Source organism: Chelon labrosus, assembly GCF_963514085.1.
Source record: "Chelon labrosus genome assembly, chromosome: 1".
NCBI classification, from domain to species: domain Eukaryota; kingdom Metazoa; phylum Chordata; class Actinopteri; order Mugiliformes; family Mugilidae; genus Chelon; species Chelon labrosus.
The window spans coordinates 13900386-13928162 of NC_140337.1; the positions used below are offsets into that span (position 1 = coordinate 13900386).

At 43.1% G+C, this 27777-nt stretch overlaps 2 protein-coding genes across 2 annotated transcripts; both read right to left on the minus strand.

Moving 5' to 3' along the window:
- Positions 1-11607: 11607 nt before the first annotated feature.
- lurap1l (leucine rich adaptor protein 1 like) lies at positions 11608-20053 on the minus strand. Its single transcript, XM_084548822.1, has 2 exons — positions 19539-20053; positions 11608-17339 (listed from the first exon to the last, which is right to left on the minus strand). The coding sequence occupies exons 1-2, from the start codon at positions 19755-19757 to the stop codon at positions 16950-16952; spliced, it is 609 nt and encodes a 202-aa protein (XP_084404948.1). The 5' UTR covers positions 19758-20053; the 3' UTR covers positions 11608-16949.
- Positions 20054-21098: 1045 nt separating this feature from the next.
- On the minus strand, positions 21099-24699 carry tyrp1a (tyrosinase-related protein 1a; the record flags this gene model as incomplete). The annotated part of the gene is made up of 7 exons (XM_084552378.1): positions 21099-21286; positions 21387-21533; positions 21649-21828; positions 21930-22097; positions 22218-22422; positions 23640-23962; positions 24345-24699. The coding sequence occupies 7 exons, from the start codon at positions 24697-24699 to the stop codon at positions 21099-21101; spliced, it is 1566 nt and encodes a 521-aa protein (XP_084408504.1).
- Between the last annotated feature and the right edge of the window lie 3078 nt (positions 24700-27777).

Here is a 27777-nt window from a genome sequence, read left to right on the forward strand (position 1 = left end):
CACACGTAACCTACGCGCGTAGCCTATGCCGGTGTGAGCCATTCATACTTGTGCGCTCGCCAATCTTGCCCGCTCTGTAAAAACGCTACTATCGCGGAAAAGAATCTGCTATCCCCTTTACACGGACTGCCTTTTCGTCTTCGAACCTCATCTTACGCTCACTCTTGTTTACACAAACTAGAAAACATAATTAAATTTCCACGGCGGCTGGCGGTGTCAGATTGCTCGTCTACAAGAGCTTTTCCCTTCACCGGCTTTAAAAGCAGAGAGCTGCTCAGGAAAGGTTTCCGAGGCAATCATTTTGACCTTCCGGCGCGGTGCCTCCACAGCCCCAGGTCCTTACTTATCTGTCAGAGAGATTAGCACATCACAGGCGCGCACAAGCCTCTGCATTGTTTGAGTCAGGGTGAATTAGTTGCTCTTTAACAGCCCTTCCTTTCAACACAATGGCGTGACTGTAGACAAGCAGGGTGGTGGCTGCGCGGTGACAACGGAATCCATCCACTCAAGGCAAATATGACAGGGGCATTTATCTCAATTAGTTGTCCGACTAATAAAGATCGGAATGCGAGGAAGCGTCTCGTTATGCCGTTTTTCATGAGATTAGGACCAAACTGAATGATAAAAATTTATTGGAGTGGTGATTAATGATGAGGACCACTGAAACCAAATATTACTGAAGACTGGTAAACAAGTCTTAAAAAAAAAAACAGGGTGTTGGTAGAACGACCGAGGATAATTTGCAGGCCTGCTTATGTGGCGTTCCCACTCTTTTACTCGACACATCTCACTCTGGCGTCTTGTTTCCAGAACAAACAAAAAAGATTATAACTGTCCTTTTTATATTTATATGCCAACAATTATACATCTCTGAGTAAACAGAGAAGATACAAACAAACACATACTTTTCCGTCTTCGCCGTAACCCGAAATTATGCCAAAGTCATACTTTGCAAGCAGGAAGCTGGATGTTAGCGAGATTTACGGTGAGGTTTTCCTCATTACAAGGATAGCTGCAGCCCAGGACGCAGTCTCACGTTCCTTGACTGTTAAAATAAGCCCTGGGAGTCGACCTGGTGACGTCACACGGGATCGGATTTCTTCTTCTTCACCTTTGGCGTGTTTGCACGAAGCGGAGCGAGGTCTGCTGACCGCGTTTACACAGACAGCATGTTCAGCGGGGCGGGCGCCAAACACCGACATTAAATGTTTGCTGTTAAACCCTTAACTGGGCCTATTACATGTTGGCAATACAAACAGTCCCGTCAGCTCAGGGTCTGACAACACAGCAGACGGGACAGAGTTTAATGACCCGTCCCAGCCTGTGAACTATCTCCGTCTGACAGTTGTGCAGGTAACAGGAAGGGCCACCGCTTGACTTAAACACACCTTGCGTGGTTCCCTTGGTATGTTTGCATTTCAGTTACAGCCTCAAATTACATCACCGCAGCTGAGGCCTGATAAGGCCCAGTGTGTAATCATCACTTTATGAGCTGCGCGTAAAGTAATGCGGTGACACAGCCGCTGGGAAATGTTTGCAGAGCTGTGGGAGCGGAAGAGTCGCTTGTGCTTGCCCACGAGAGGTGCACATGCCTGACCTTGTGGTAGGACAGCGATGCAGGACTTCTGAACACGGACTGAAAACGCAATCAGTGCATGAAATACAGTGTAATTATGAGAGATATTTCCTTGTATCAATGCAGGTATCAAATAACAAGGTTAGCAGTGTCTTGAATTCTTGTTGTTTTTGGCTGAAAACAAAAGATGATTGGATTACAGCTCAACGAGGCTTCGGATGGGATTACACTGCTGGAGGAAATAGCCGCAGACTACAATTCATTTTCAACATGCCAATGTCAACCAATCAGATGAGTTTGTGTCACCAGTTCATTAAAAGACGAGCGACTTCAACGATGACTCACCAACAATGCCGCTGGTCTCGCTTTTATAAAACAATGGGTGCCTTTTACATCGACATTCCTCCACGGGATGGGTCGACAAACAAAGATCAGTCCAAAGTCCTGACCTCAACCCAACAGAAACCCTCCGTCATTTCAGACGTGAAGCGGCTCTGTACCGAGAAATGGGCTAAGATTCCTCCAAGCTGATGCAGGCGACAGATCAGCAGTTACCAGAAACATTTAGTTGCTGCTGCTGAACAAGGGGGTTACAGCAGATACTGAAAACATCGTTAATGTACTTTTGCAACTTGCATCTCCTGTATGTACAAACAACACATTCTCACAAATTAATAAATGCACAAGTATTATATTTCTGTTTCATTTTGAGGACTTTAGCTTTATCTGCTTTCAGGACTTCTGCTTATATTTTGAGTCATTTTAATGCAGAAATGTAGAAGATTCCTAGGGGCGCAAACGCTTTTAAAGCACTGATTAGCCAATAAAGCACCTTACCTATTGATATTGCATTGTATTCAGGGTAATGTTGAGCAGCTATTCAACTATTTTGAACCATTTTTTGCATTATTTTCCTGGCCTAGTGTAATTTTCAAAGTTTTTAGTGAGTCAGAGTGTTGCTCACATTTGATAATAAGCATCAGAGGCAGTGCAACCGAGGCCGATGGGAATTCGCTTTGAGTATTGACTTCCCAGCGCCAGCCAGTGGTGCTGGAGGGAAAGTCAAAGGGATCACCTCATTATCGCGACTCATTCTGTGCGCAGCGTGAAGGTGTTGAATTTTATGCTAATCCGTCCATTGTCGAACTGTCCAGAGCTACAGTTATCAATCAGTCTGAGGTGAGGACAGGAGATCTCCAGAGTCAGGTGTGAATCACGCACATCTGTGCAAACATTGAGACCCGCTTCATCCAACGTGTTGAGACAATTCACTGCGTGGATATAAGTAAAAGGCATGGATCGGGCTTTATAATACGGTGGTAATGGCACAGATTTATGAAGCTTAGGTGAAAGTTGAATATGGTAGATCTGTTCACACGTTCTGTATATTTTCCTTTATGGTCTGTTTGGGCTATTCCTGCGACTCCATTGTCTTTTGTTACTTCCCATGCTTCATAAAAAAACACATAATTTTCAGTTTCTATGGCCCTGTCTCTTACGGTGGTCTGTTCACCTTAGCTCTCAGTGTCATTCACTGTTCTTTCAATCCACTGCAATTCTTCCTTTCAGGCCATCTCCTGTGGAGCCTTCCTCCTTTCTGGTTGTCCAGGGTACCTCTCTCTCTTCCACCATCACTATCTAGTTTGTGGGGTAGTCCAGTCCCTAAGCCCTACCTTTGGTATTTCGCTCTACAGTGTTGCCTTTGATCAGAAGATTGCCAAAGTCATCAAACTGGCAAGCCGACTTTTTGGGGACGTCCATACAACATTTGACGATCCGTGCATCAGCTGCTGAGGTACTATGAACCAAAGTGGGGGCCCAGCCATCAGTAACACTTCAGAGGCGTGGCAAACACACGGAAATGTGCTTGTCCCACATTTGCTAATGAGCCATATTATTGACCGCCATCAATGCCGGTTTAAAAAAAACGAGGCCATCCTATTGATTTTAAGGCCTCATGGAAAAATAAACCGGTAATGAAAATGCCTGCAGCCATCTCTGTTCTGCAAACTCAGACAGCGCCTTTAGACTGAAACGAGCTTCAAATTAAATAGCTTTGCATGAAAGTGGTGCTAACTCAGGCTTCGACTTGAACTTTTGATTCACGCCGAGCTTCTCTTTATTACCTCGAGGTTGACGTTTTTAGATCCCTTGTCATCAGCCCGGGAGTTACAACCCTGGCTTTAACCCCTTTTTAAAACCGGGATACCGTTGTTGTGAATTTGACAGCAAACGCCGCCGGGGCGTGGTGTGAGACATAACTCCCCCGGAGCTGTCAAGCCTTGGAAAATTGAAACACATATTAAATCCTGTTGTCTCTGAGAGATTTTTCTACAGTGTCGGATGTCGCACGTTACCAAGTCATTACTTGCGGCACACAACTATCGCCTCGACAGTTGTAGTTACATCATAACAAAGGCTTAATAAAGCCATAAATACAATCTTTGGAGTTACCGACAAGGTCATTGCTTAAAGGCCGAAGAGGTTTATTTTCAGCTTTAACACTGGATATGTTGTAGAACGCTGGCGAGGTGTAATGTTGGGATTTTCAAGTCATTTTCAGACAGAAACATTAGAAGTCAAATAGTGGTCTGGAGCTGGCGGTGACCTAAATACGAAGCTGTACAATTCTGCTGCAAAATATTATTGCCATCAAAATTTGAAAATGTTCATTTAATTATTATCGTGGCTTTTATGCACAACAACATGCATAAAGTCGACAACCTAAACAATAAAGGTATTACAGAAGATTAAAAAAAATGCTTCAGTTCAAATTCCAAAGGTGAATTTCAACAACATCTTTTCCTTTTCGTCTCAGAGCAGCCATATATTAAACCGCTCGGTGGCAAAAACACAACGCCGTGCTTAAGGTGCTTCTGCACTTAAAATCCAGCCCTCCTGCATGATTTACGAGGATGCCCCGCGGGGTGAGGTGGCGAGGACTTCCACTTGCCCCGAGACGAGACCGCAACGTGATGAACACAGGCCTCGGCAGTGCTTTGAAAGGTGTTTACATGTCGCAGACCAGGTGAACGTATCCCCCTGTGCTCTGTGTATGGTTTGTTAAAACGGTTTGCTTGCCACTGCACATTTTTTCTCTTTTTTTCCCCTCGAGTACACAGATGCCAGATAGTTCTGCCGGTCTTACTTCCTTAGTTCAGCCCAAGCTTGAAACAGATGTTGTAACCGTGTCCTGTAGTCATCGTAAAAAATCAAGAAAGCAAATAAGGAAGAGGGACACCATTCGTTTGCTCATCCGATTTGCTGTGGTTGCATCAATGTGAAAGAAAAACCAGAAGCCTGAGCTGCACCCATGGGTGAGTTTTATTGAGGGCTATCCAACAATTGTGACTGTCACATGGACAGGAAAGACAGGCGACAACGCCCTCTAAAGATAAGACCACGTGCTTGAATCTGATTAACTCTGCAGATGCACCCAAGAGGGGAAATATTTTAAAACTGCTCTTGAAGATGCATGAAACAAGAACTTGTTTTTGTGAGGTCAGAAATGATTGACGATAGCAGTGTCTGGAATTTGATCTTTATCTGCAACAAAGCCTACTGCAAAGCATGTGTGCATCTTTCAAAAGCTCAGGACAAACGCAATCACAAAGGCTACCAGCGTTGACCAGCTAGCACATACTGTACATTCTGCACCTGCAGAAGGAAGAAATAAATGCCAGAACATAGCAGTTATCTACACTTAACAGCCACAACATTGTGACCACTGACGGGAGAAGTGAATAACATTGACCATCTTGTGACAATTCAATGTTCTGCTGGGAAACTTTTGGACCTGGCAATGGTGTGGATGTTACTTAGACATGGAGCACCCACCTAGACCGGACCAGGCTTGCCCCATAGCAATGACACTCCTCTGAAGGCAGCAGCCATCCCCAGCAGGATGCAGCCTGACACAAACAGACACACAAAAACGGTTTAGGAACAACTCAAAAGAAAAAAAACATGAAGAACAGCACAAGGTGTTGACCTGGCCTCCAAATTCACTAGATCTCAAACTGATCAAGTATCTGTAGGATGATCCACAGAGGCCCCTCCACTCAGTCACAACTGTTTTGGAGGGACAAGGGAGACCTACATAATATTAGGTCATAATGTTATGCCTGATCGGTGTATAGTCATCATTCAAAAGGAGAGTCCAGAAAAGCTAGGACTAGGACTTTTGCTTATATTCGACACATCCACTTTTGTGTTCTCGTTCACTGGGTGGCTAATGGATGAGAGATCTTTCTCACCCATGCAATGAATAGGCTGAAAAGCTGCAGTTAGGGGTCCAACTAGTGGTAAAGGCGGAGGACACACCGCTTCACTGACCCTGCCTCATCTGTCAAATGGCCAACAATGGGCGGGCGCATCACGGCCCTTAAGGACTTCTACAGACGTTCTCCAGCATATACCATTCTCTATACCAACTCAACAAAGCCAGACAAGCCCATATAAGATAGCTGCATGTGATCAGACGTTTTCTTTGACTGCTCAAGATCGTCCTCAACAATAACTGCCCTTCAGCTACTTACGAGGCACACAATGTTAGCAGCAGATTCACTCAGCACATGCCTGAGAAAATGTCTGCAGCCAACACGGAATTCATCTCTCCGAAGCTGTAGGGTATTCAAGGAAAACATTTCCATCAGACTTGCACGAGCCTGTCATTTGCATTCACCTGGACTGATTTATGCTCTCCTGATATGCTGATCTAGAGCAGTTTCCTACGGGCGACTCTACTGACGGGGGCGTCACAGACTGGATCGGATTCACTGTGGTGAAAACGCTACCTCGCTTGAAAGGATCTGTTTAATGACTTACGGTACAAATGCAGACATTTGCCGGGTCAGTGTTGGTGTTGCAGTGAAAGTAATAAAGTCAGCACATTTTTGTTTGTTGGTGGAGAGTGAAGCTGCCAACAGACATGGCTGCAGGGCTACACAAACACATGACATCACCACGGGACACATGACTTGGCAGATTTTGTTTCACCTCAGCAAGAGCGCCGACATGCATTACTTGAACGTTTACATTCTGGCATCTATGAAGGATTAAAAGTTGCATATGATGTTTTTAGGATCACTTCTTTAGAGGTATGAAAATAAACTGACAGTCTTTACTTAGAGCACAGGTGTCTAACACAGGGCCCGCGGGCCAAAAGGGGCCTGCCAGAGGGTCAAATGTGGCCCGTAGCATGAATTTGCAAAGTGTGAAAATTACATGGAAGACTGCAATTTTTCAATGAAAACAACTGCTTTCCCTGATTTTTTCTACTGTTTTACTAAGAGAAGTGGACAGAACACAACACTGAGACCCAGGACTAAACAGCAGACAGCAATGTGCCCAAACTGCACTTATATTTCTTAAGAAATTTAATTTGGAAGGATTATTTCTTTAATGTAAACATTATCCTAATTTATTTGTTCTTCTTTGCACAGACAAATGGAAAAAATCTGGAGTTGACGTTACTTATGGGTTATTGTCTTACTGGTCCCGCCCACTTGAGATCAAATTGGGCTGTAAACGAGTTTGACGATTTCAAAGACAGTTGTGCTACTGAACAAGACAGATCGCTCCAGAGGATTCACCAGCATGTTGCAGATTTATGACAAAGATTAAGCATTCCTCAGTAATGATGGAGCCGTTTGTCTTTGGTGTTGTGTCAAAATCTGTTAAACGTTAAACTTTTTGTTATTAGAAACTGAAACATGCCTACCAGTCAGTCTTTTTTTGTTTGTTTCAGTAGCATTTACCTTCAATTGAATGAAATCAAACTGTCGCATTCATTCAGCTCGGGAAATCTTGATTCTAAGCGTATGCAAAGGCAACCATTTGGGTTCCGCAACCAGCATTTCTAATGTTTTCATCTGAAGATGGAATGTCAGCATCTGTACAACAAAAGAGAAAGCCTCGGAGCCACACATCTATCATCCCACTGTTTTCAGAAGTGGGCTGCAGTGGAATCCCTGCTATGTCACACTGCTCGCCATAATCACGCTCCTCATGAATGTCATTTTCAGTACAAACAAAAAGCTAGTAGCTGCAGTGCATTCAAACATTAACGACCATTTTTTTCATACTGGAACCTGCGATGCTGATTGTCTCAGGAATTGTCTCAGATTTCAGTGAGCACGTTTTTCATTTACTGGTATTTTATGCAACTTAGAGCCGCATCCTGCAGCTGCCACTGTTCAAAGACTCTAAAACCAAATTAAAATATTTACATCTGGTACAAAAATGTCATGTTGGATGCCCAGTTCAAACAAATAAATCTTCTGAACAGACACAGCTTTAATATTTTTGACCGGCATCACTCTGTAGTTATGCAGCTAAAATGCTAGTCTGGGATGTAATGTCTATATTGCTGCATTCAGTTAAGGTTCTAGGGAGGTGCATATTTGTAATGGGCCACCATGAAGTGTATGGAGGTACAGCCTAGAAGCATAAATCTAGCTGGAGGAAGGCTGTGAGACACACAGTTGTGGAAACAAGCAAATGTGAACACTCAGTTTTGAATATTTTAGCACAGGAAGCTGGGGCTGGCCCTCGGCTTGATCAGTTCCCGTCATAAATGTCCATTTCATCAGATAATATTCGTTGGATCGCTGTCACAATTATGTAAAATGATGTAACTTTTCTATGTAAGCATAAATAGATGAGGAAGTGCTGCTGAAAGGCCATTAGCAGAATAATTTACAGCTGAATGGGTTTGTAGTTTTTAAGGCCAGGAAACCTGTCTTGCTCTTCCAGCACTTTTACCCCATCAGCAGTCTGCACGATCGTTTGTCTTCATTAGCCGTTTCGCTAAAGTACAACATCCTCACCTACGGTATGTGGCTACAGCACCGAGAGAAGGTGGAGACAGAGCGTCGAGCCATCTATCTACATAAGCAGACAAGCTGTCAGCGAGCGGTGCACCGCTGATTCAAATGATGATCCTGTACAGAGGCAATCATTAACGCAAACTGCCAGCGGCCTGAACACTGTTAGGTCAGCCATCGGTCTTTGTAGACGCTGTACTGTGTTAAAGTTGATGTCATCCTGGCTGGCATGTACTGCACTACTGACCAGGAGGGTTGACCCCAATCCTGCTTTTGAGTACTTGCAGAAATGCAAAAAAAGGGCTGCATTATAACAAATGTCTGCATCAATTAAAGTTAAAAAAGACAGCAGGTGAACCATGTCGTCGCGCAGTACTCCTATAACCCCTCCCTGACAGCAGAAGCCTCCTGAGTCCTATCAGTAACAGCCCACTAAGAGGCTTTACCCCCCACCCCACCCCGGCACAAAGAGCTGTCTGTTAGGCCACGGAAACATCCCAGGAGTCAGCCGAGACAGGTGGCTATCCCCACGGGGTATGTATGTGGGGGCTGGGAGGTTGAATGCTGAAGTAATCAGAGACAAGTCAAGACAAAAGCATGGTGTTATTTCAGCAGTGTGGGTTTCCAACTGTTGAATAGGTGGTGGGGAGGGTATGCAAGAAAGAACAAGTATTACTCGTGATATAAAGTATTTTTTTTGGACTCAAATATGTTATACTTGCAGGCCGGACGAATAAAAATGATTTTCCAAAAGCAAGACTTTTCAGTATTAATGGTCCATACTTTACGAAAAACTACTATGCAATATAAACTAATGTCATTCTCTGATACAAATTTTCCAAATCTATGGTTCCGAGATGCTTTTCTTTGCATTTCAACAGCAGAGGAACAGGCTCTTGGCAAGAAAAACAGGTTCTGGAAAAGCACCAACAGTTTGCTGGTCCAGACCCAAGAACTGCTTAGGTCAGAGAGTAGGAGTGAGATTATCACGGCCAAACTGACCGATACAAATCTTTGTGACTCAGAGCTGGTCTAATCTAAATAAATAAGGAGAAATCCAAGCACAGTGGCCCATGACAGAAGCTCAGAATAAACTATACAAAGGTCATAGAACAAAACTGTTGGGATAGTGGAAATATGGAGTATAATTAAGTTTTAACATGGGTCTGTGGTGTCTCTCTAACCCGGGAAAAGCTAACCAGTTCTTTCGAATGATTGCAAGTTGAACTGAACCAACACTAGCACCAGCCCAGAACTGGAAGCCCTGCACTCCTTCCAGGTCCATCTGTATAAAAGCTCGAATGCACATTTACACATCAGTGCTATTAGATGGTATGGATAGAGATATGTTGAAAAGGTTACAACTTTAGATGGAAATCAGAGCCAAATATGTATTTCATAAGTCATCGTGAGGAAACTCTATCCAGCTGTCCCTCCTAATTTACACTTCAACTCTAATCTTCTTCTCTTTTGTGAGCAAACTTTCAGGTAATCCAAACCGTCCAAAATTATACCGCTGCGGTGGAAGCCATCCAAATCCTACTCAAGTAGAAATGAGTTTTGTGTTCTCATTGAAGCTCTGGATTTGAATGAGGGGGGGCTTTAAGAGGGTGCCAAGGAAACCTTCCCAGTTTTGCATGCTAATCCTCCGCCCCCGACCCCCCGGATATTAGAGGTCCTTTACCTCTTAAACCAGGGCACTTGAGAGAAGTCTTCACGGTCCTGTTACACCAGTTTTGAGATGCAGGGGAGGGTTTTAGAGGCAAGTTTTGAAGTCTGAACTTGGACGGCGCTCCAAGCGGGAAAAGGGGGTGAAGGGATGGACACTACCTGCTTTGTGCGTTTGTCAGTGTGGATTTGTCGAACCGAGATTACCGACATCTAGAAGACTGAGAAAGAAGAGAAATGGGCTGATAGGAAGATGAAGTCAAATTGCAGTGGGGAAAAAAAGCAGATGACAGATAAAAATGTGTCCTGACAAGCCACAAAAGCATTGCACAAGACTTGGGATGTTTAATGATTTTTTTTAAATTATATGATCAAAATCACTGCAACTGTCTGTCAGATATTAGAAGTAAATACTGGAGTGCCATGGGAGAACCATGGGAGGGTCTTTCCTTGGACAGGACAGTGATGGGGGAGTGCAGTATTTGTTCTTTCCCAAGAGGATCACATCTCTCTTTTGCACGAAGGATGACAGTTTATGAGAGAGTGCAGACAGAACACTTGGATAAATCAAATGAAAAAATGGGGATGGGATGGGAAAAAAACGATTGTAGGAAGGACTGCACAGTCTTGAGGCAGCTGTAAGTGGATTATGAAATTCCTCGGCAGAATTCTTTATGAGCCTTGAAAATACAGAACAAACACACAAGAGAAAGGGATCTGTGACAGCTATTCTCTTTTCTACTGGGAGTAGAATACTACTTTAAGTGTCTACAGAATGGAAACATGTGAACAAATGTAAAGCAGTGCATCAGTTCATATGATAAAGTAATAAAATCCAGGTACATAAAAAAAAAAAAAACAAGCTAGCGCCTAACAGAACCAACCCATACTTCACAGAACCAAACTACGTCACCATTAAATCGTCACGTCAAGGTTTCCTGACCTCTACGGGTCAATCAATTGTAACGTTTTCCTACTGACCCCAAACTGCCCTCATTTGACTCCAATGAGCGTCCAGGGAATTACAAAGCAGTCGTCCACAGGGAGACGTTTGGGGGGAAACTGTGTTTGCCAACCAAGGGTTAGGCCAAGCTGTGCCTCTTTAACGCCACAGGGTTTTTTTTGTTGCCAGGAAACCCTTAAAGGGATTCTTGACCTCTTGGCCTGTTGCTGTGAGGGCTTCTCATCGTCAGTGGTTAAAACAAGCAAGGATGTAATTAATGTGAGACTATCATAATAGTCTGTCAGTGTCTGGGTTTTGGTTGAACTGCCTTGTTTCACACGACAAATCAAGTTATCTCAAAGGCAAATTTGCTGTATAGCTGAAATAATCACATGCACTGTAATGCTACAGCTTCAAAGCGAAAATAGAATTTTTTTGCCTCCACTGTGACTCACAAGCTGGCTGTCAAAGAGCAAAGCAAAAGTTCAAAAGCTCAGGCAGGGTCAGAGCCTTCTGTAGATGTCTCTTTGATTCCTAATATAGTCACGGAGAGGCTTCCTGGCCTGGATAGAAAGAGAAAGGGGAGTGAAAAAAGGGGGGATCAAATGGGATAGAGGTTTGTTTTGTTCTCTTCACTCTATCAGCTGAGGGGTTCCCAGTTTATGAAGCCTGGTATTTAATCTCAGCCGGCTCAGCAGCTCGGACCGCAGCAGTGCGGTCAGGAAAAGGCGTCCAGTCCAGAAAGGTATCCACCACAGCCAGGATGTTACAGGGCAACCCAACAAATAGTAAGATCTAAAAATGCAATGTGCATAAGAATGGACTGAGAGAAGATAAGAACAAAGACCTGAAAGAAACACATGTAAAAGAAAAGGTATATGAGTCAGGACTGATACTACTGTAGTAAAGTGCATTCACTTTAGTACCTTTAATTGACACTATTCATAGCACACAAAGTATAATCCCTTGATCACGTAGTTGGCAAAATGCAACAGAAATCTTTCCTCAGGGTGAATGTTACGCTTTTATGACTAATGATGACTAACTAACTGATCCTTAGTGGGTGGCACAAAGGGTTGTGAAGGAACCTCATTCACTGGAATACAGCACAATAGTTGAGACATGTTGACATTAGAGAGGGTCACAATGTGAGACTGGTTCCACCTGTTTGCACCCTAAGAAAACATTTCACAACCAGCAATTAGAGCACAATACGATGTGTTGTGGTGCACTTAAGTTCTGTCATATTTCTATTTCTAAGGTTTGAGGACCTTTAGCCAGTAAAGACATCTGAGTAAATTGGTTGCTAATCAGCACTGGCAGGCCATTTAGCCCAAACCAGCTGTGTGAACAGGAAGTCATGTTAGCATCACACGTGCTAGCATGGTTTTCACGACATTACAGTTTTATAGCAGCAAATAATATATTCAACCTTTGTAAACGTAAGCATGTCTTAATTTCATTTACATACAGAATTCATACATGGATATATATGTGTATCAACATTCATGCAGTTTAAAATGAGCGGGAATCATCCAGTAATGCTAACCTAGCTAACGTTATTTGACCATTCAGGCTAACGTTACTAGCATTTGTAGTAATTAGAGGTATGTTGTTTTTCTAATACTGAAATTTGATTTTAAATCTTTGCATTTTACACTCAACATTAGTTGATTAATTAATTTTTGTGTGTTGTCTGAGTTAGCTTCGTGAATGCCAGTTAATATGTATTCTCTACTAAGTAAGAAAATGTGTTCCAAACACTGAACAAAGAACTATCAGCTGGGATGTTGAATGATATTATCTAAAGCTTGAAGAAAAGGAGATTAGCCAGCAGTGTCAGATAAATTAACGGGTAAATACAGTTAAGTTTGCCAGTAAAACACTAATGGCTAAAGTTTGTTACATCCCGTGAGATTCCTGAATACCAGAGGAAAATGGTCCTGAAGAGGTCCCTGGGGGTGAATTGCAATCTTTATAGCTACATCTGATAAATAATCAAGCTCCCATTGTGTTTATGGTTATTAAAAATAACCCTGTACGCTTTGAATGGAATGCAGCCTGACCAGCCTGCAGGACAATAAGTTCTCAAGCTGTCCACTATCTGTGTTTGGGCCTCTCAGATGTTTTCTGTGATGTTTAAAGAAGCTTCCAGAGGGTGTGCGTCTAAATCTCAGCTGAATAATTTAGGAGAGCAGACGGCCATTGTTAACGGCTAATGTTTGCACTGACGGCAACAGTTTCGAGCTTCACCCTCTGCTGTGGTTGAATGCTGCCGTTCCCAAGAGCAGGGCGGTTTCACGAGGCCATTTAGAAGCGTCTCACAGATCGGCGGCTTGGCGGAAGACCAACAGAGCTCCTTCAGGACTTTATCTTTAAAAAACGGATGTTGTCCTGACGCATTAGTGTAGTATGTCTTCCACTTGTGCAATAATTTAATGAGAATCGAGCATTTGCCCCCTCTGAAGCTGCTCAGAAAATGTCATGGGAAGGACAACATTAGGGCGGTTGGCTAATCTTGACATTCATTAAGTACTTATCCTGGGTGAAACTAAATATTCATGTAAAGGAATGGGCCTTATTAAGTTTTCCACTCCTAATTTGGAACTCCTTGTGTCTGGGAATGCTTATAATAATGCTTATATAGAGGACCTAATGTGCTATACCCATCACAACTACATATTAGAGAGATACATTACAAACATTAGTTCTAAAGTCTTTTACGTCATGCACTTTCTTTTTCATATAAAAGTTTTTTTATGGAGCTCTCCAGTCTATTTAAAGTTGTTGGAAAACTACCAGAACTGTGACGCAAACCTCACGCCTGCAGAGAGAAAAGCTAATTAAACCAGAATAAAGTAACCTGACAGTTGCATATGTTTACTCTGTATCTACGCCTTCCCGTCTGAGGGGTCCAACTTTGTCTCTGGCTCTTTTGATCTCCCCCTAAACCCCACTCCACTAACCCATATCCTGTATCCTCATTTGGTAGCACGGTGACAGTTTCCCAGATACTAGACGGTATTGGTTTCCCTTCATCTTGTGGCACGGGTCCAACCCCAGTGTCTAATTTGCTAATGGATCCCTGCTGGAAGCTGCTTTCTCGACTGTACGGCGGTGTAATTATTTGTGCCCAAGTGAAGCAACTGAGGACTAAATGAGGGAATGAATAAATCATTGTTTTGTACTTTGCTCCCAAACTCAGGGGATTGCTGCTTATTTTCGTTTTGTTTGCCTTCCACAACGCCTGGATGTCATTCACCCTCAGAACTGTAACTGCTGATGGGAGCATTTGACAAACTTGGGAGTAACTTTCCTTGACTGTAAACCAAGTGGGTTTTTTTTTTCTTACTTTTTAAGAGGTACAGTTACATGGTTTATGGGTTTTGGTTGGGAAAAACACAAGTTTGCAGCTACAGAAAAAACACCCACTTCATCTAACATGACTGGATGCTTTAGTGAAAGACAGAACTTGTCTGGTTCTGCCTTTCATGTGGGAAATGAATACTCATAAGGCCAGCAAAAAGGCCCAAAAGGCAACCCCTGTTCATGTGTAGTGTACCATGTAGGACGCAGGAATTTTGACTCAGAGACCTATTACAACACAGACTCACAGAACCTGTTCTGTAGGTCCAATTATTTCAAGGCCACCAGCTCTAGTCTCAACATTTCCCCCCCGAGCGATATTAGCCAACAGTCAGTCATTACTTACATAGTTTCATTTGTTAGGACATGAAATTTTGGTCGGTTTAGAGAACATTTTGCGGTTGTAATGCAAAAGTTGACGCGGAGGTCGTGTTGCCATTCACAAGGCCTTCTGGTTTAGTGGTCTCAGTCTGGTTCAGCTTGACAGGAGGCTTGAGCTTTGCCAAATCCTCTGAGAGGTGGAGATAAGGAAAGGCAGCATAAAACCAAATAAAGCTGCTTTGCACTTGGAGTGAGACAAACTTACAAGCCCGCTTAATGTGCCTGGATAAAGTGATTATATCTGTCTGGACCCGATGTATCTCTAAAAGTGAACAATCCCAGCTATTATGCACATTTCATATTATTCAAAAAGACTGTGACCTGTGTGGAAAACAAGAAAATCCTTCATCCATGACTTCTTGAATACTAGTTCTAAATATGATGGCATCCCTAGAGACACAGTGATGACTTAAGACTTAATCAAACGAGGCAGTATTTCCAAAGCACTGTCTCGAGGGCAGATCTCAGTCTAAGAATTACTGAAGCACTGTGGCCACTCGTTCATTTGCAAGCCAAAAGAGACCATGGATCTCATCTTTCCTATAACGACTTTCCCCGTATGCTCCGTCTGGAACTTCAATTATCACATGAAAGATAAGAAGCTAGCGCGATGCATTGCAAATGAGTACAGCACAGGACCATTAGGCATTTTGCATGGTTGGCATTTCAATTCCAGTCCCGTCTCGCTTTTGTTTGGGCTGGTTACTTTCAAGAGACGAGGTCCAATCATTCCACAGATGATACCCGAGAGTGTCTGGTAACACGAGTCGTCATCTATGCTAATGCTAGCTCTGCCAAAGTAAATATTATCCCAAACACCACTCCTATGCTAATAACTTGGGAGTCTTTAAAGGGCACACATACTGTAAGCTACCATTTTCCTGCGTGTGTGTCTTGACAAAGAACATTACAAAGGGAATTAACATGGGTAATTCTCCATGGCACATTACACAGCGCACCATCAAGCCTCACTTCATTATCAAGAGAGTATTCTTAAATTTACTAAAAAAGGAAAGCACCTTAATGTTCACTTTCTGTCTCATTAAGATTCCATAATAAGGCATTAAAGATGATTCTAGAAACTGACAAGGCGGCCAACAGTTCAAACTGTGCGTTTTCATTGCATTAAAAAACGTAACACAACATGAGCAAGAAGAAAATCATAATATATTATTTCATTTCCACAACAGTCATTAATAAAAACAGCTTTTTCTTTAAAAAGCAGGCCTCATAAAACACATCAAACAAACTTTAAAAAAACGAGTTTCAAGCTAAAACATTTATGTACAGCAACGTGTAGCTCTTATTAAAGCTTTTTTTAACAGCAGAGAATTCAAACACGCCCACGGAGCAAACATGTGTTTCACATACGTCCACCGTCACTAAATCTCCCATCTGGCGCGTTGCCTCAGGGGCCTTTTTATCAATAAGACAATCAAATTGCTTTGGTTTTTCAGTCAAGCATTTGCGTTTTGAGTGTGCAACTAATCTCTTGAGTGTGAGACTACATGCTGTAACTTCTACTACTGCTGAGTGGAGCTTTGGGAACTCCCGTCAGTAAAATTCATTTAAAAGTTTAGCATGTACAGTAGGTGGTGCTTAGACTTTGGCGTGGAAGCAAATTGCACTTGCTGTGACACTTAAACTAATCAGTTTACCACTTGGAACACTTTAACCTTCTTGAATCGCACAGCGTGAAATGTCCAATTTTCCAAATGGCTGCTAAATCCTAATCTACTCCTTTACTTTGATCAGCTGATTGTGGTTGACCTAACGCAAAGTCCATATGGAGTTTTATCACACATAGAGAGGAAATGAGCTGTTCAGCTGATGTTTCTACCCTTTTTTTGGTTAATACTTTTAGGCTAAAAAAGTATGAAAGATGAGACGACTGAGGTACTGGATAACTCTACAATAAATAGGATTTTGAATCTCAGTTTTAAGCACCTTTTGGTTTAGCCTACATTATAAAATATTAAGACATTATTGTTAATTAAGTAGCGAGAGTTTGAAGAGGTTTGTCAAATCCACTACAGTAGGAAATTGGTTTCAAGTTAGAATCTAACATTAGTTATTTGGTGAGACTTTCATCTTGGCTGTTGATATTATCTGAAAAAAAATATGCATGTGGAACATGTTTCTTCTCAAAATCTCAGTAGTCTCTGTAACCATCATCTTTAGTTTCTCATTATCCAAAGCAGTAGTATTCATCCGTTTCCACCCTGAGTTTCAGAGGTGACTTGCTGAAGGCTTCACCATCAATTACAGTTTTATCCACAAAACAATCGAGGTCCGTGGGTGAGGGGTCGTCCGGGAGATCTTCTGCTAGAGTGTCCAGGTAACTGCCAACAGACAGGCCGTCCAGCCCGTCGCTGTTGGCGTCGTTCAAACTGCTGAAGCTGCCTCGCAGCGAGGTGCCGTCCTGGCTGTCTGACAGGCTGTACAAGCTGCCCGTCAGGCTGCCGTCTTGGCTGGCAACACCTCCTTTGTCCTCCATCACCCAGCGGATGGATTCGATGCCCTCGTTGATTGACATAAGCTGCTGCATCAGCTTCACGTCAATGGCTCGCAGAGTTGCCTGTGTGGTGGAGGAAAAACATCCCAGTCAGGTCAAGGTTCCCATGCATGAGCTGTATGACTTTTCATTCTCATGTCTGCCTATAAAGAAATACGGCTTGCCGGTTAGCTTAGCTTAGCTTAACTTAGCGTAAAGATGGTAAACGGGAGAAACGGCTAATTTGTCACCGACAAAAGGCAAATAAAATGCACCAAGTAACGCCTCTAAAACTAAAACAAACTGAGTTAAATGTTACTGCTCATTAGGTTCATCTTTTTGAAGTGTAAATATTTAAAATTGTGTTTTATTGGACAGCTGTGGTTCTTGTTAAAAAGTCAAGATGATGTAAAAACCAGCACCATGACTATTAGTAACCAACGTTAGTAGAAGGGTTGTTCTTAACCTTGGAAACGGTTTATTACAACTGAGTAAACTCCATCATTGACTGTTAGCATTCTTATGTCATCCCAAGGCTAGAACACTGAGTACTATTTTGTTTAGACTATCAGCCTTTGTTGAATCATGTTAACTATGTGTAACCATGAGTCTTTAACAGCACGGCAAGGAAACAGCTTTTAAACCAGGATACTGAACGATAGGCCTTCTTTGCACAGTATGGCCATTGATTCAACTCCCTGGCATGACAAACCATGCTATTGAGTGTGGATGGACGCCTACGGAGTCATTCAAAGGGACAGCCCCGAGTTCACTGGGTGACAAACACCCAGTCTGAACGAAAAATAGTAAATGGGCAGCTGTAACATCCTGCCACAGTCAGAATATACTGAGCCGGATGAAGACAGACAGACAGGGCTGGTACAGTGTTCCAGACAGCTGCCTTGACACAATAGCCTTTCTTTGGAGGAGATCTGCCACCACACTTCATTTGGCTATTATCGCCGGCGGTGTGTTTGTTTTGCAAGTTTAACTACCTGCATTGCACACAGACATAGAGGCCTGGCAGATGGGAGCTTCGCTAGAATTTCAGTCTAAGCAGCCATCTCTTGGTAATAGGATGGCACCAGTGGGTCTGTATCACAAAATTAGTTTCAGAAACACAATTAGAGCTGCATAATTTAGCCTATACTGGATGGCGACCTACCACAACATTAATTTGTCGCAGAGCTGGCCTGCGCACAGCCCATTCAAAGTTAATTTGCTTTTCTTGATAGGCTGTAGATTATTTCAGCTTCTCAAACAATGCAAAACAAAAGCTAGACACAGTGTTATTGCAACAAGTTTGTGTGTGTGTGTGTGTATGTGTGTCTATCAGACCGATGCACACTAAAACAGAGCAGTCTGATTGGATTAGAAGCTAAGCTTTGAAGGGAGCCACGGAAACAAGGAAGGAGTCACGGCCCATATTTGAACTGAGCTGTCTAAAAGACATTACTGATATAAATACACTTAATTGCTTTTTAAAAAGGCCAATTAGTTCATTAGTAGAAGTTATCCTCACATCATAATAAATATAAGGCTATCATGTCAGTGGCTCAGTCTGCTGGACATGGAGTAGCCCCGCTTTTGTCTGCACAACTCGGTCAACTGGACCATCTGCTCAGGAATCCTAATACCTTCCTTGACCTTACGGATGTTTGCTCTGACTCACCATCTAACAAAGCTTCACTCTAACATTTGGAAATAGCTTAAGTTTAAAGCGATGCAAGCTTCTTGTGGAAAGATCATTACTCTGGCACAATTGGAGTAGTTTAAATCACAAGAGACATGGGGAGGGGGTCCGGGGGGGAGGGAGGTGTGGTAGTTCCTTCGGGTGACAAGGGTTCATCAACAAAGGTCTCTCCTCACAGTAATGTGCTAATGTGAATGGCTCTCACCTGCTGACCGGTTTCCAGGTGCCTTTTTAATACAATTGACCTCAACACTCTTGAATGAAATTTCAAATTTAATCACATGTTGACACGTGGACCTGTTTGCATGCGTTTCCTGTCAAGCTGTGCAGGTCTCCAATAATGTATGTATGGAAACAGGCTTGTAAATGCGTTATTTAAAGCCTAGCTGTCACAAAAATACGTGGAATGTGTCCTTTGTACTTACAACTACAGTCTTTTTAAATTATTAAACTATTTTCAAAGTTTAAACTTAGTAGCCTGTTATACGTTAAAATGAATCATATTAAATTAGTACTGGCACTATTTCTTTCAAAGTTAACAGTCCACAGACAGCTCGTTCAGTTTAACGGGATGTAATATGAATACTTGCCATTTCTTGTTTCAGCAACAGCATTTTGCTCTCCAGGCGCTTCAAGTCCGCAGAGTTAGCACAAAATTTGCAGTTGGATAAATGCGGCGACTTCTCGTGCTTGCTGCTGTCGCCGGGTTTTCCCCCGGCGAGAGAACGCACGAGACTATCCGGAACTTTTCGTCCCAACTTTGTCTCTATATCCTTCAAAATGGGAGACACCGTGCTGTCCTCGTCCATTGCGTAAAGTTCTCTAACGTTTTCACACACTGACCTCAAAGCGAAAACAAAACGACCGTCCCGGAGATTATATGTCCAAAGTTTAGTTACGTGGAGACGCACGCGAGCCGATTCCGGACAGGAGTTGATTTAAAGTAGCCGAGGAAGCTGCAGCACGCGCGCTTATTACAACTTCTCTCGCGCAGCTCCACGCACTGATATAGAAGTCAAAACACTTAACACTGACTCCACCGCTGCTGCTGCTGCTGCTGCTGCTTTTGCTCCAACAGACCTCCCATTCAAGCTCCTGACCAGTAGAAGGAAAGATTAATGACAACATGCTCTCTGTGGACACTCCCATACCGTCTTCCTCTGAAACCGGACACCAGGCAGGTGAGGAGACGCCGGGAGACACGCGGATGCAAAGTAGTCGCAGTAGGACTCTGACTAGGAAATGTTTACCGGCATTTATAAAAACATAAAAAAGTGATTGGACATCACATGTTTTCCCGCCTAAGGCTTATATAAACAAACAATGTCGAAAGAAGGTGTAAATGATTTCCAAAGTCAAGCAAACTAATGTGTGTGGCAATATCATTTTAATCAATAACATAAATTGACGTGATCCAACAGCATCATATATCAGTGTATAAAACAGAATGGCAGTAATGACAATTTCAAATATTTCTGTTTAATTTACTTAAAAAAAAAAAAGGAAAAAATTAAAGAAAAAAATAAAAACGAACAACTTTTTTTCCGGACCCCCCCCCCCCCCCCCCCCTCCTTTTTTTTTTTTTTTTACTCATTAGCAACAGTTCAGGTCATGTGAATGGGTTTAAGCTTCATTAAAAAAGTTTTACTAATAAGTGCCGCACTTGCGGAGTTTCATAAATTGAGCTACTGCACCCCCTTGTGGGCATTGTAGGCAATTTACTTTGGCACTGTATTTTATTTCAATATCTCACCTGTGTTGGTAGTGGTAGTTTAGGTTTAAATTATTTTTTTAATTACTAAAAATGTGGTCAGGGAATTAAAACATATCAACTTCTAGATTCTTTCCTCCGGATCACTTAAACATTTAGAAGTGATCGGGTCGCTTTAACTGAGTGAGAGGATCTTTGCAAAAAGCCATTCTCTTTCAGAGCACTCAGTATATTGGAAACTTTTCATTAAAAATGTTCATCCTTAGTGAGTTGTTTGTCGCTGTTTGTTTAGCAACCGTTTTTTTGATAGAGTGACATGAGCAAATGTTATCCACACATTCTCTGTAATGAGAACAAATTCAGATTTTAACAAACTGCATAGCTGTGTAATTGTAAAGAAAAAAGGCACATGGGTGGGGCTCGCGTTCGAGCACCGACCCTAGACTACAGATTGGCTTTTGTCGTCGTCGTACCGCTGGTACTGGTCCCCGAGCAGAGGCTGGTGGCCCTCCATCTTGTAGGACCGGGCACGCACGGCGCACGTGGTGGCAGCGAAAAGGAGGGCCACGACCACGAGGGCAGCGACTATTGCTATGGTTATGATTTCAGTCATAGTGAAAGCTTGGGCTAGAAAAGGTAGAAGGAGATAATTGTTAGCATCATTGCCTCCGTTTTTTTCTTTTTTATTATTATTTCAAAGGCAGTGTTTTGAAGCAGACACACATACCTGGCCATTCAGCTTCATAAGAGTAGCCGAGGTTTTCGGGGGCAGTCACAAACATCTCCGAGTTGGTGACTGGAGGCCAGAAGGGCACCATGTTGTAGTTCCTGTTGTGACCAATGGGGGCGTTTTCTTGAGGATACACAGCTGAGTCTGATAGGAAATACATGCATTAGCTTAAAAGTTAATCATGCTAATAATAAATCACTGCAGGGCAAAAACAACAAGGACGGGGAAGTTTTGAAACCAGATTTAGACGTTAAAACACCTGGACTGTGTCTCCTCAACCATTCATCAAATATTGCGTCGGTGTAGGTGTGGAGCAGCACAAAGATGGGGTCGTTGGGGGAGAGGTGAGTCTGTCCTCCTGTGCCATTCAAGAACAAATGGGCCAGGTTGTGGAGGCTCCTCACCACAGGGTCGTAGTTCCCCTTGGGGGCACTGTAGCCTGCGAAAAAAAACAAAACACAAAAAGGCATCTGCAAACACTGTACGCTGTAAAAAAAAAAAAAAAAAGACTGCAAAATAGACAATGATATACTTGCTCACCTTCAATGGTGTTCCTGAAGCTTTCAGAGGAGGTGGAGTAGTAGGGCGGTGTGTCAAAAGTGTTAACCTGCAGACAGTCAGCCACATCCTGGGGCTCTGGGAGGCGCTGGACCATCGGCCTGTTGACGTTTCCTGCAGGGTTTCTTCTGATGGGAGCCGTTTCCGTGCCTGCAGGGAACGGGGAAAGAACCCAGATAAGACATCACACACAGATTCTCTCTGAAGTCAAAGAATATGGAGGGTCACCGTAGCGTGTGCACATCTATCAGAAGGGAACAACAGTCTTACTGTTGCAGATGGTTCCCAGTGTGTCGTAGTCTCCTACGCTCTCACAGATGACTCTCCACTGGGCAAAGATGGAGTTGGAGCTCAGGGAATTCATGTCAAAACTGCTCCTGGCTCCCATCAGGTCATCTGTGCAGATGTCACATGTGCTTCCCCCGATGGCAAAGTTCCAGTAGGGCAAAGCGAAGGAGGGGTCTTGCAGCATGTCCTGGTATAAATAAATGAAAAGGTTAGAGTTTGTAAAGTTCAGTGTTTCAGTGAAGTCTAAGTTAGCAATGGTGTCGTAATACAAAGAATTGTGATTTTCACACACTGTGACTTAAATTAAAGACAGCCTTTGACGATATCAGTTTGCAGTGAATAAATAAATGTGTAAAAAGTGAAAATTGGCTCTACAGAAACCTTCATGCAAACAATGTTAGGCTCTGCAGTCACACTGCAATGTGTGAAACGTCTGTACGTGGACAAAAATAAGCCGCGGTTGTTTTAGAAGTCGTGAAATATTTATCCTTGCTTTGCAAAAACTTAAGTCAAAATTTCAGATAAGAATCACAGGTGGCATTGCAGGATTTATAGTCAAAAATTTTTCACAAGGCTGAAGGAAACATAGGAACACTAGAATGAAAAAGAAAATCTAATCCCAACGTGAAACTTTTAATATGAAATCAGCCTTTAACCCACATGAAAAGATTGATTTATACGGATTTAATGTCTGGGCCTTCACTCAACAGATGTGATTTAAATGCAGGAGCTGAGCGCCCTTTTTAGTCATTTCAGTTGATGTAGTTCCCCCTCAAACTCAAACTGCCATTGTGCCAGATTTGAAAAAAAAAAACAAAAAAAAAAAGTCAGGAGACTAATTAGGGAGCACAATTAAACCACAAACTGGCACATGGTGAGGATAGAGTTACTCTGCAGGAGTCTAACACTCAGGCTTTCAAGCCCACACAACAGCCTCGTGTCATTCTCTGTGTGTAATTGTGACCCGCTGGATGGAGCTCTAAGCTGGAAGGGGTTATTAACATTCTCCACACATCAGCTCTGTCGATGGGTGCAGTCTAATAGCCTTACTCCTGTCGACAAGGCTCGTTTCAGTGCCGCTGTTTTCTCCACACAGATGGCGTGTACGTCCAATCAGACCATAAAACGTTTTAAGTCACATTCTGCGCGCGGCTCGCTTATTAAGGCGCGACGTCGAATCGTCAGCTGTGATTTCCACGCCAGTTCAGTTGAGGCGAAGCGCATTACGCAGAACAAACAAGCAGGAGAACGAAGCAAGTAGGATATTAGCCGGCAAATTAAATGTGTCGATAAATAGCCCATGGGTGATTATGCACCCAGATGGATGATGAATAAAAAAATTTCGTTTAAAATACCATATAACACGGAGCTGTATTGTATGCACCTCTCCGTGGAACATCTCACCTGCATGTCTCGCTCCAGCTGCAGCAGGTGGAACCTGTGCCAAGTCACAAACCCGGGGCCCTCGTGCGAGAAGTCCACGCCCCCGAAACTGGCCTGGCCGGCACCCAGGAACGTCTTGCTGACGGAGTAATAGTGGGACCACACGAAGTAGTTGTAGATGGTGATGTTTTCGAACTGCGTGGTGTTGCCGTCGGGCCCGAAGACGTCCGAGTAGTGGCGGATGGCGATCACCAGGTCGGGGTGCACAGTGCGCTTGGCCTGGTCCAGTGCGTTCACGAACGCACGCTTCTCCTCCGCGCTGAGCTGCATCACGTTTCTCCTTACTGGAGGATTACAGCAGAGGGGAATTGGATTAACTCAATCAGTCATGCGTTAAGTGGGGATCATTTTTAATAGAGGCGGGAAAAAAGTATAGAGTATATGCGTAACAGGCAGATTTTAACAGTTGTCGTCGCCTAAATCTGCAATAAAATGACTTTTTATAAGTTTCTGGACACTTTAAGGTTGTTTTATGTTCCTCTAATTTCCATTTAATTTCTTAAAATAACATATTTAGTCTGTATTTGTCAGGTCGAATGCGTTGATCCGTGCCACTGAGCAATCCCTCTCTCCACATCTAGCTATTGTCCTCTGTGAGTTTCATATTTCTGTCTCATATTCATCTTATCTACAAAATATCAGTCAGAGATCTTCACGGACACTTACCAACAGACACTCTTTGGTCACAGTTGGCTCCCGCCCATCCGTGTCTGCAGCGGCCGCAGTTGTAGCCGCTGAAGTTCCCATTACACTGACAAGTACGGTTGAAGAAACGGATGGGCCAGCGCTCCCGGTCATCCCGTCCGTCGTGCGGGTACTGAGGCCCGTGGGGGCGCGCGTCCACGCTGATGGTCACGCACTGTCCGCGCCCCGTACTGGAGCCGCACGGGTCGTTGGTCAGTCCGGAGGGCGACGGGCAGCACTCCCCACTCCTGAGTCCCTCTGGTGTCACGCATTCTCTGGGGAACTGAGCGCTCACCAGCACCGCGCCCACGAGCACCAAAACACAACACTGCCACATTATCCAAAAAAAAAAAAAAACCGTTACCAAATTTTACGCACGGCTGCAATTGATTTCAAGTAAGTTATTTAAGTGCAAATCTACAATTAAACTAATCCTTCATCCAAAAAGCACCACTTCAACACGTTAGGAATGACCTTCTATTTCAAATGAGCGTAAATCTTCCCCTTCCATGCACCTACACAGGCCCCTTCTTCTATTTCCCACCAAACCGCTGAACCGTCGACCTTAAATACCGGATTAGCGCATGACTACCCGGATTTTCTGACTCCCGCGTGATCCCATCACATAACATCATATTTCCTACTGGGGATAGAGGGAATGAAAGTAGTGTGATCCGGTCATCCGCAATCTTATCCTTCTCAAAAGTGACTGGATGTCTGCAGTTGCCCGAATGAATGCAGCACCGTAAGGGAGAAAGTCTGATTAATTACAAAATCTGAAAACAAATGATGATGAATGAGCACAACCCACACAAGCACATGCACTGCAGCTCTTTATGAGCACTGTATGGAAATGAAGGAAATTTGCTGTGAAGTAATATCCCCCCCTTCCTCAAATCGAGCCTTTGGCACAGAAATATATGTTTGTGGAATTTTAATATTTAATACCAGTACATAACTGCACAGTGAATTGTAATTTGCCCCTCCACTGTATAAGATGCCAGGATCTAATCTTGAAATGCCTCAGAGGTTCATGTGTTTGTTGAAGTGATCATATTTCGGGTCATTTGACTTCTCAAGAAGGTCTCTCTCTCTCTCTCTCTCTCTCTCTCCATTTCTTTTACTGTTAAGAGCATGTGAGACATGGTAGCATGAATGGCATTTATTCCACGAAAACAAGTCCAAGAAGAATACCAAATTCTTTGTATTTGTTTCAAACCAAAGTGACACGCAACAGGGTTCATATATGCATTCATTTGCGGTACTCGCAGGTCTGATGCTTCCCCTGGCTTAAACAGTATCCACTTTATCATTTTCTCACTGTTCACATAAAGATATAATGTTTTGTAGTCTATTATTTATGTTGCGTTGTGCACAGTAACGCAAAGCATTTGTTTGGAGCTGCTATGCTGCAATAAGGAAAAGCAAGCTCTTCTCTATTGTAAAGCCCTTTATCTCCAACCAAGTGGTAGCAGTAATGTGAAGTGTGGAATGAAGGGATGATCTGTGTCATTTCCCATCAGTGTTAGGTGTGTCATGGCTCTGTCACGCCTGAGAGACTGGCGGTAGGGTAGTTAAAGATTTTGGGGGCAGTATCTGACGCTGGTAGGCTTGTTTATTTGGAGAAATGGCGAATTATCATAATTCTGACGCTGCGTAAATGGACATTTCACGTGAAAGTGGTGTATACAACTGTGGTTAGCCCTTCGGATATGTTGTTTCCTCTTCTTTTTCTATTAACTCTGTGTGAAACCTTTGTCTGAATTCTCCTTCCAATTGCCCCTCAGCCATGTGTTAATTCGCTGCGGTGTTCTGCAGGTGAAAGAGTTCAGGTGGCAACAAAAACCTTTGACTGTTCTAAATGAGCTGAGGATACAAAAATCTTGGTTATTCCGGCGTGCTGCTATTGTAACCTTGAGGCAGTTTTACAATAGGAAAAAAAAAAAGAAAAAGGACGTCTGTTCTTGTTGACAACCTACAGGGATAATCCTAACGATGCTATGAGATCTAGGGCAGGATCAGCAACGGAAAGTATTTCAAAAACATCCCAAGTCTTACATTCTTCCCATTATTCATTCTTTACTTCATCGATGTTAGTGAAGTACCATTTAACAGCAGCCAGGACAAGTTTAGGACTAGTTATCCCCCGGGGGTTCAACACCTTCTAATTAACAACCTGATGCAAATTCAGGCATGAAATGTTGTAATGGGGAGAAAAAAAATAAATAAATCAATGTCATGGTTTGAAGTGGAAATAACCGCATCTGCTTTCTCTTGAAAGCAACAAGTGAACGAGTGTTCCTCAAAAACAACAAAGGCAGTGCTGTTAGCCGCTAAATACTCCCATTAAATGGCAGGAAACACTGAATCCAAACTCAGATCATTTAGATTCTAATAGCTTTAAGAAGTCTAAAGAGGTAAATTGGTCATGTATTTGTGAAGTCCTTAAAGGTCCCCTGAAATCAAAGTTGGTCTTTAAGATTTTTTATTTCATATTTCTTGCACTATATGCCAGTATCTGGACCTTAAAAACATAATTTGCTGGAAAATTATTTGAGTGATTAAAAAAGATGACTGATGACTCATCCTGCATTGGCGGGCATGTGCTAATTCTGCTTCCAGTGAAAGGTTTCCCCGAGTGCCTTCCAAGCTCTGGAAATGAAATCAAAATACGTGGCCACAAATGTGGCTAAGGCAAAAATTCAACGAGGAATATCTGACCCCTCACGGTCTGCTCCCCTCCAGTCAGTGTGGGTTATTTCTGCTGCTCTCTTTCCTTATATCCCTTCCATGTTTCCGAGCTGTCAGAATCAGACCGTCGTCCATTTCTGCGTCACTCCTTCCATCCACTGGGCCAGCGTCATCTCCGAGCCACATCTCTGTGCTTTAAATTCATTGTAAAATCTACCACATTGTGTTTCCATGGTCATCCCAAAAAAGCCGTATTCACTGGTATCCTGCCAACTTTATTCTCAACCACCACCAGCATCTAGACTCCGGGTGGTCCTCACCCTATCTACCTTCATCGTTCAGCGCTCTACGTGGTCTGACCCCCAAACAATTACTCTGCATGTTCACGGCTCATCAATAAATGTTCATTCTGCGCTCCCACTTGATCTCTCTTTATTGAAATAGCACCACGGCAGCCTTTCTATGGGAATTTTTATGTCTTAGGGCCTCCCAGACTAATTTAATGACCCTTTGTAGAGGCCAGTGGACTTCATAAACGAGCTTCACCTCAACCAGCTAAAGCGGTAAAATGCTACTTTAGGCACAGATTTATCAAGAATCCTGTAATACATTACAGCATTGGTCAGATGGATGTTTTTCTGTGTACCCCCACGTATGAATTTAAGTACATTTTCAGAAAAATCCAGTATCTTTCCATCTTGTGGCATCTCCTCACGACCACTCT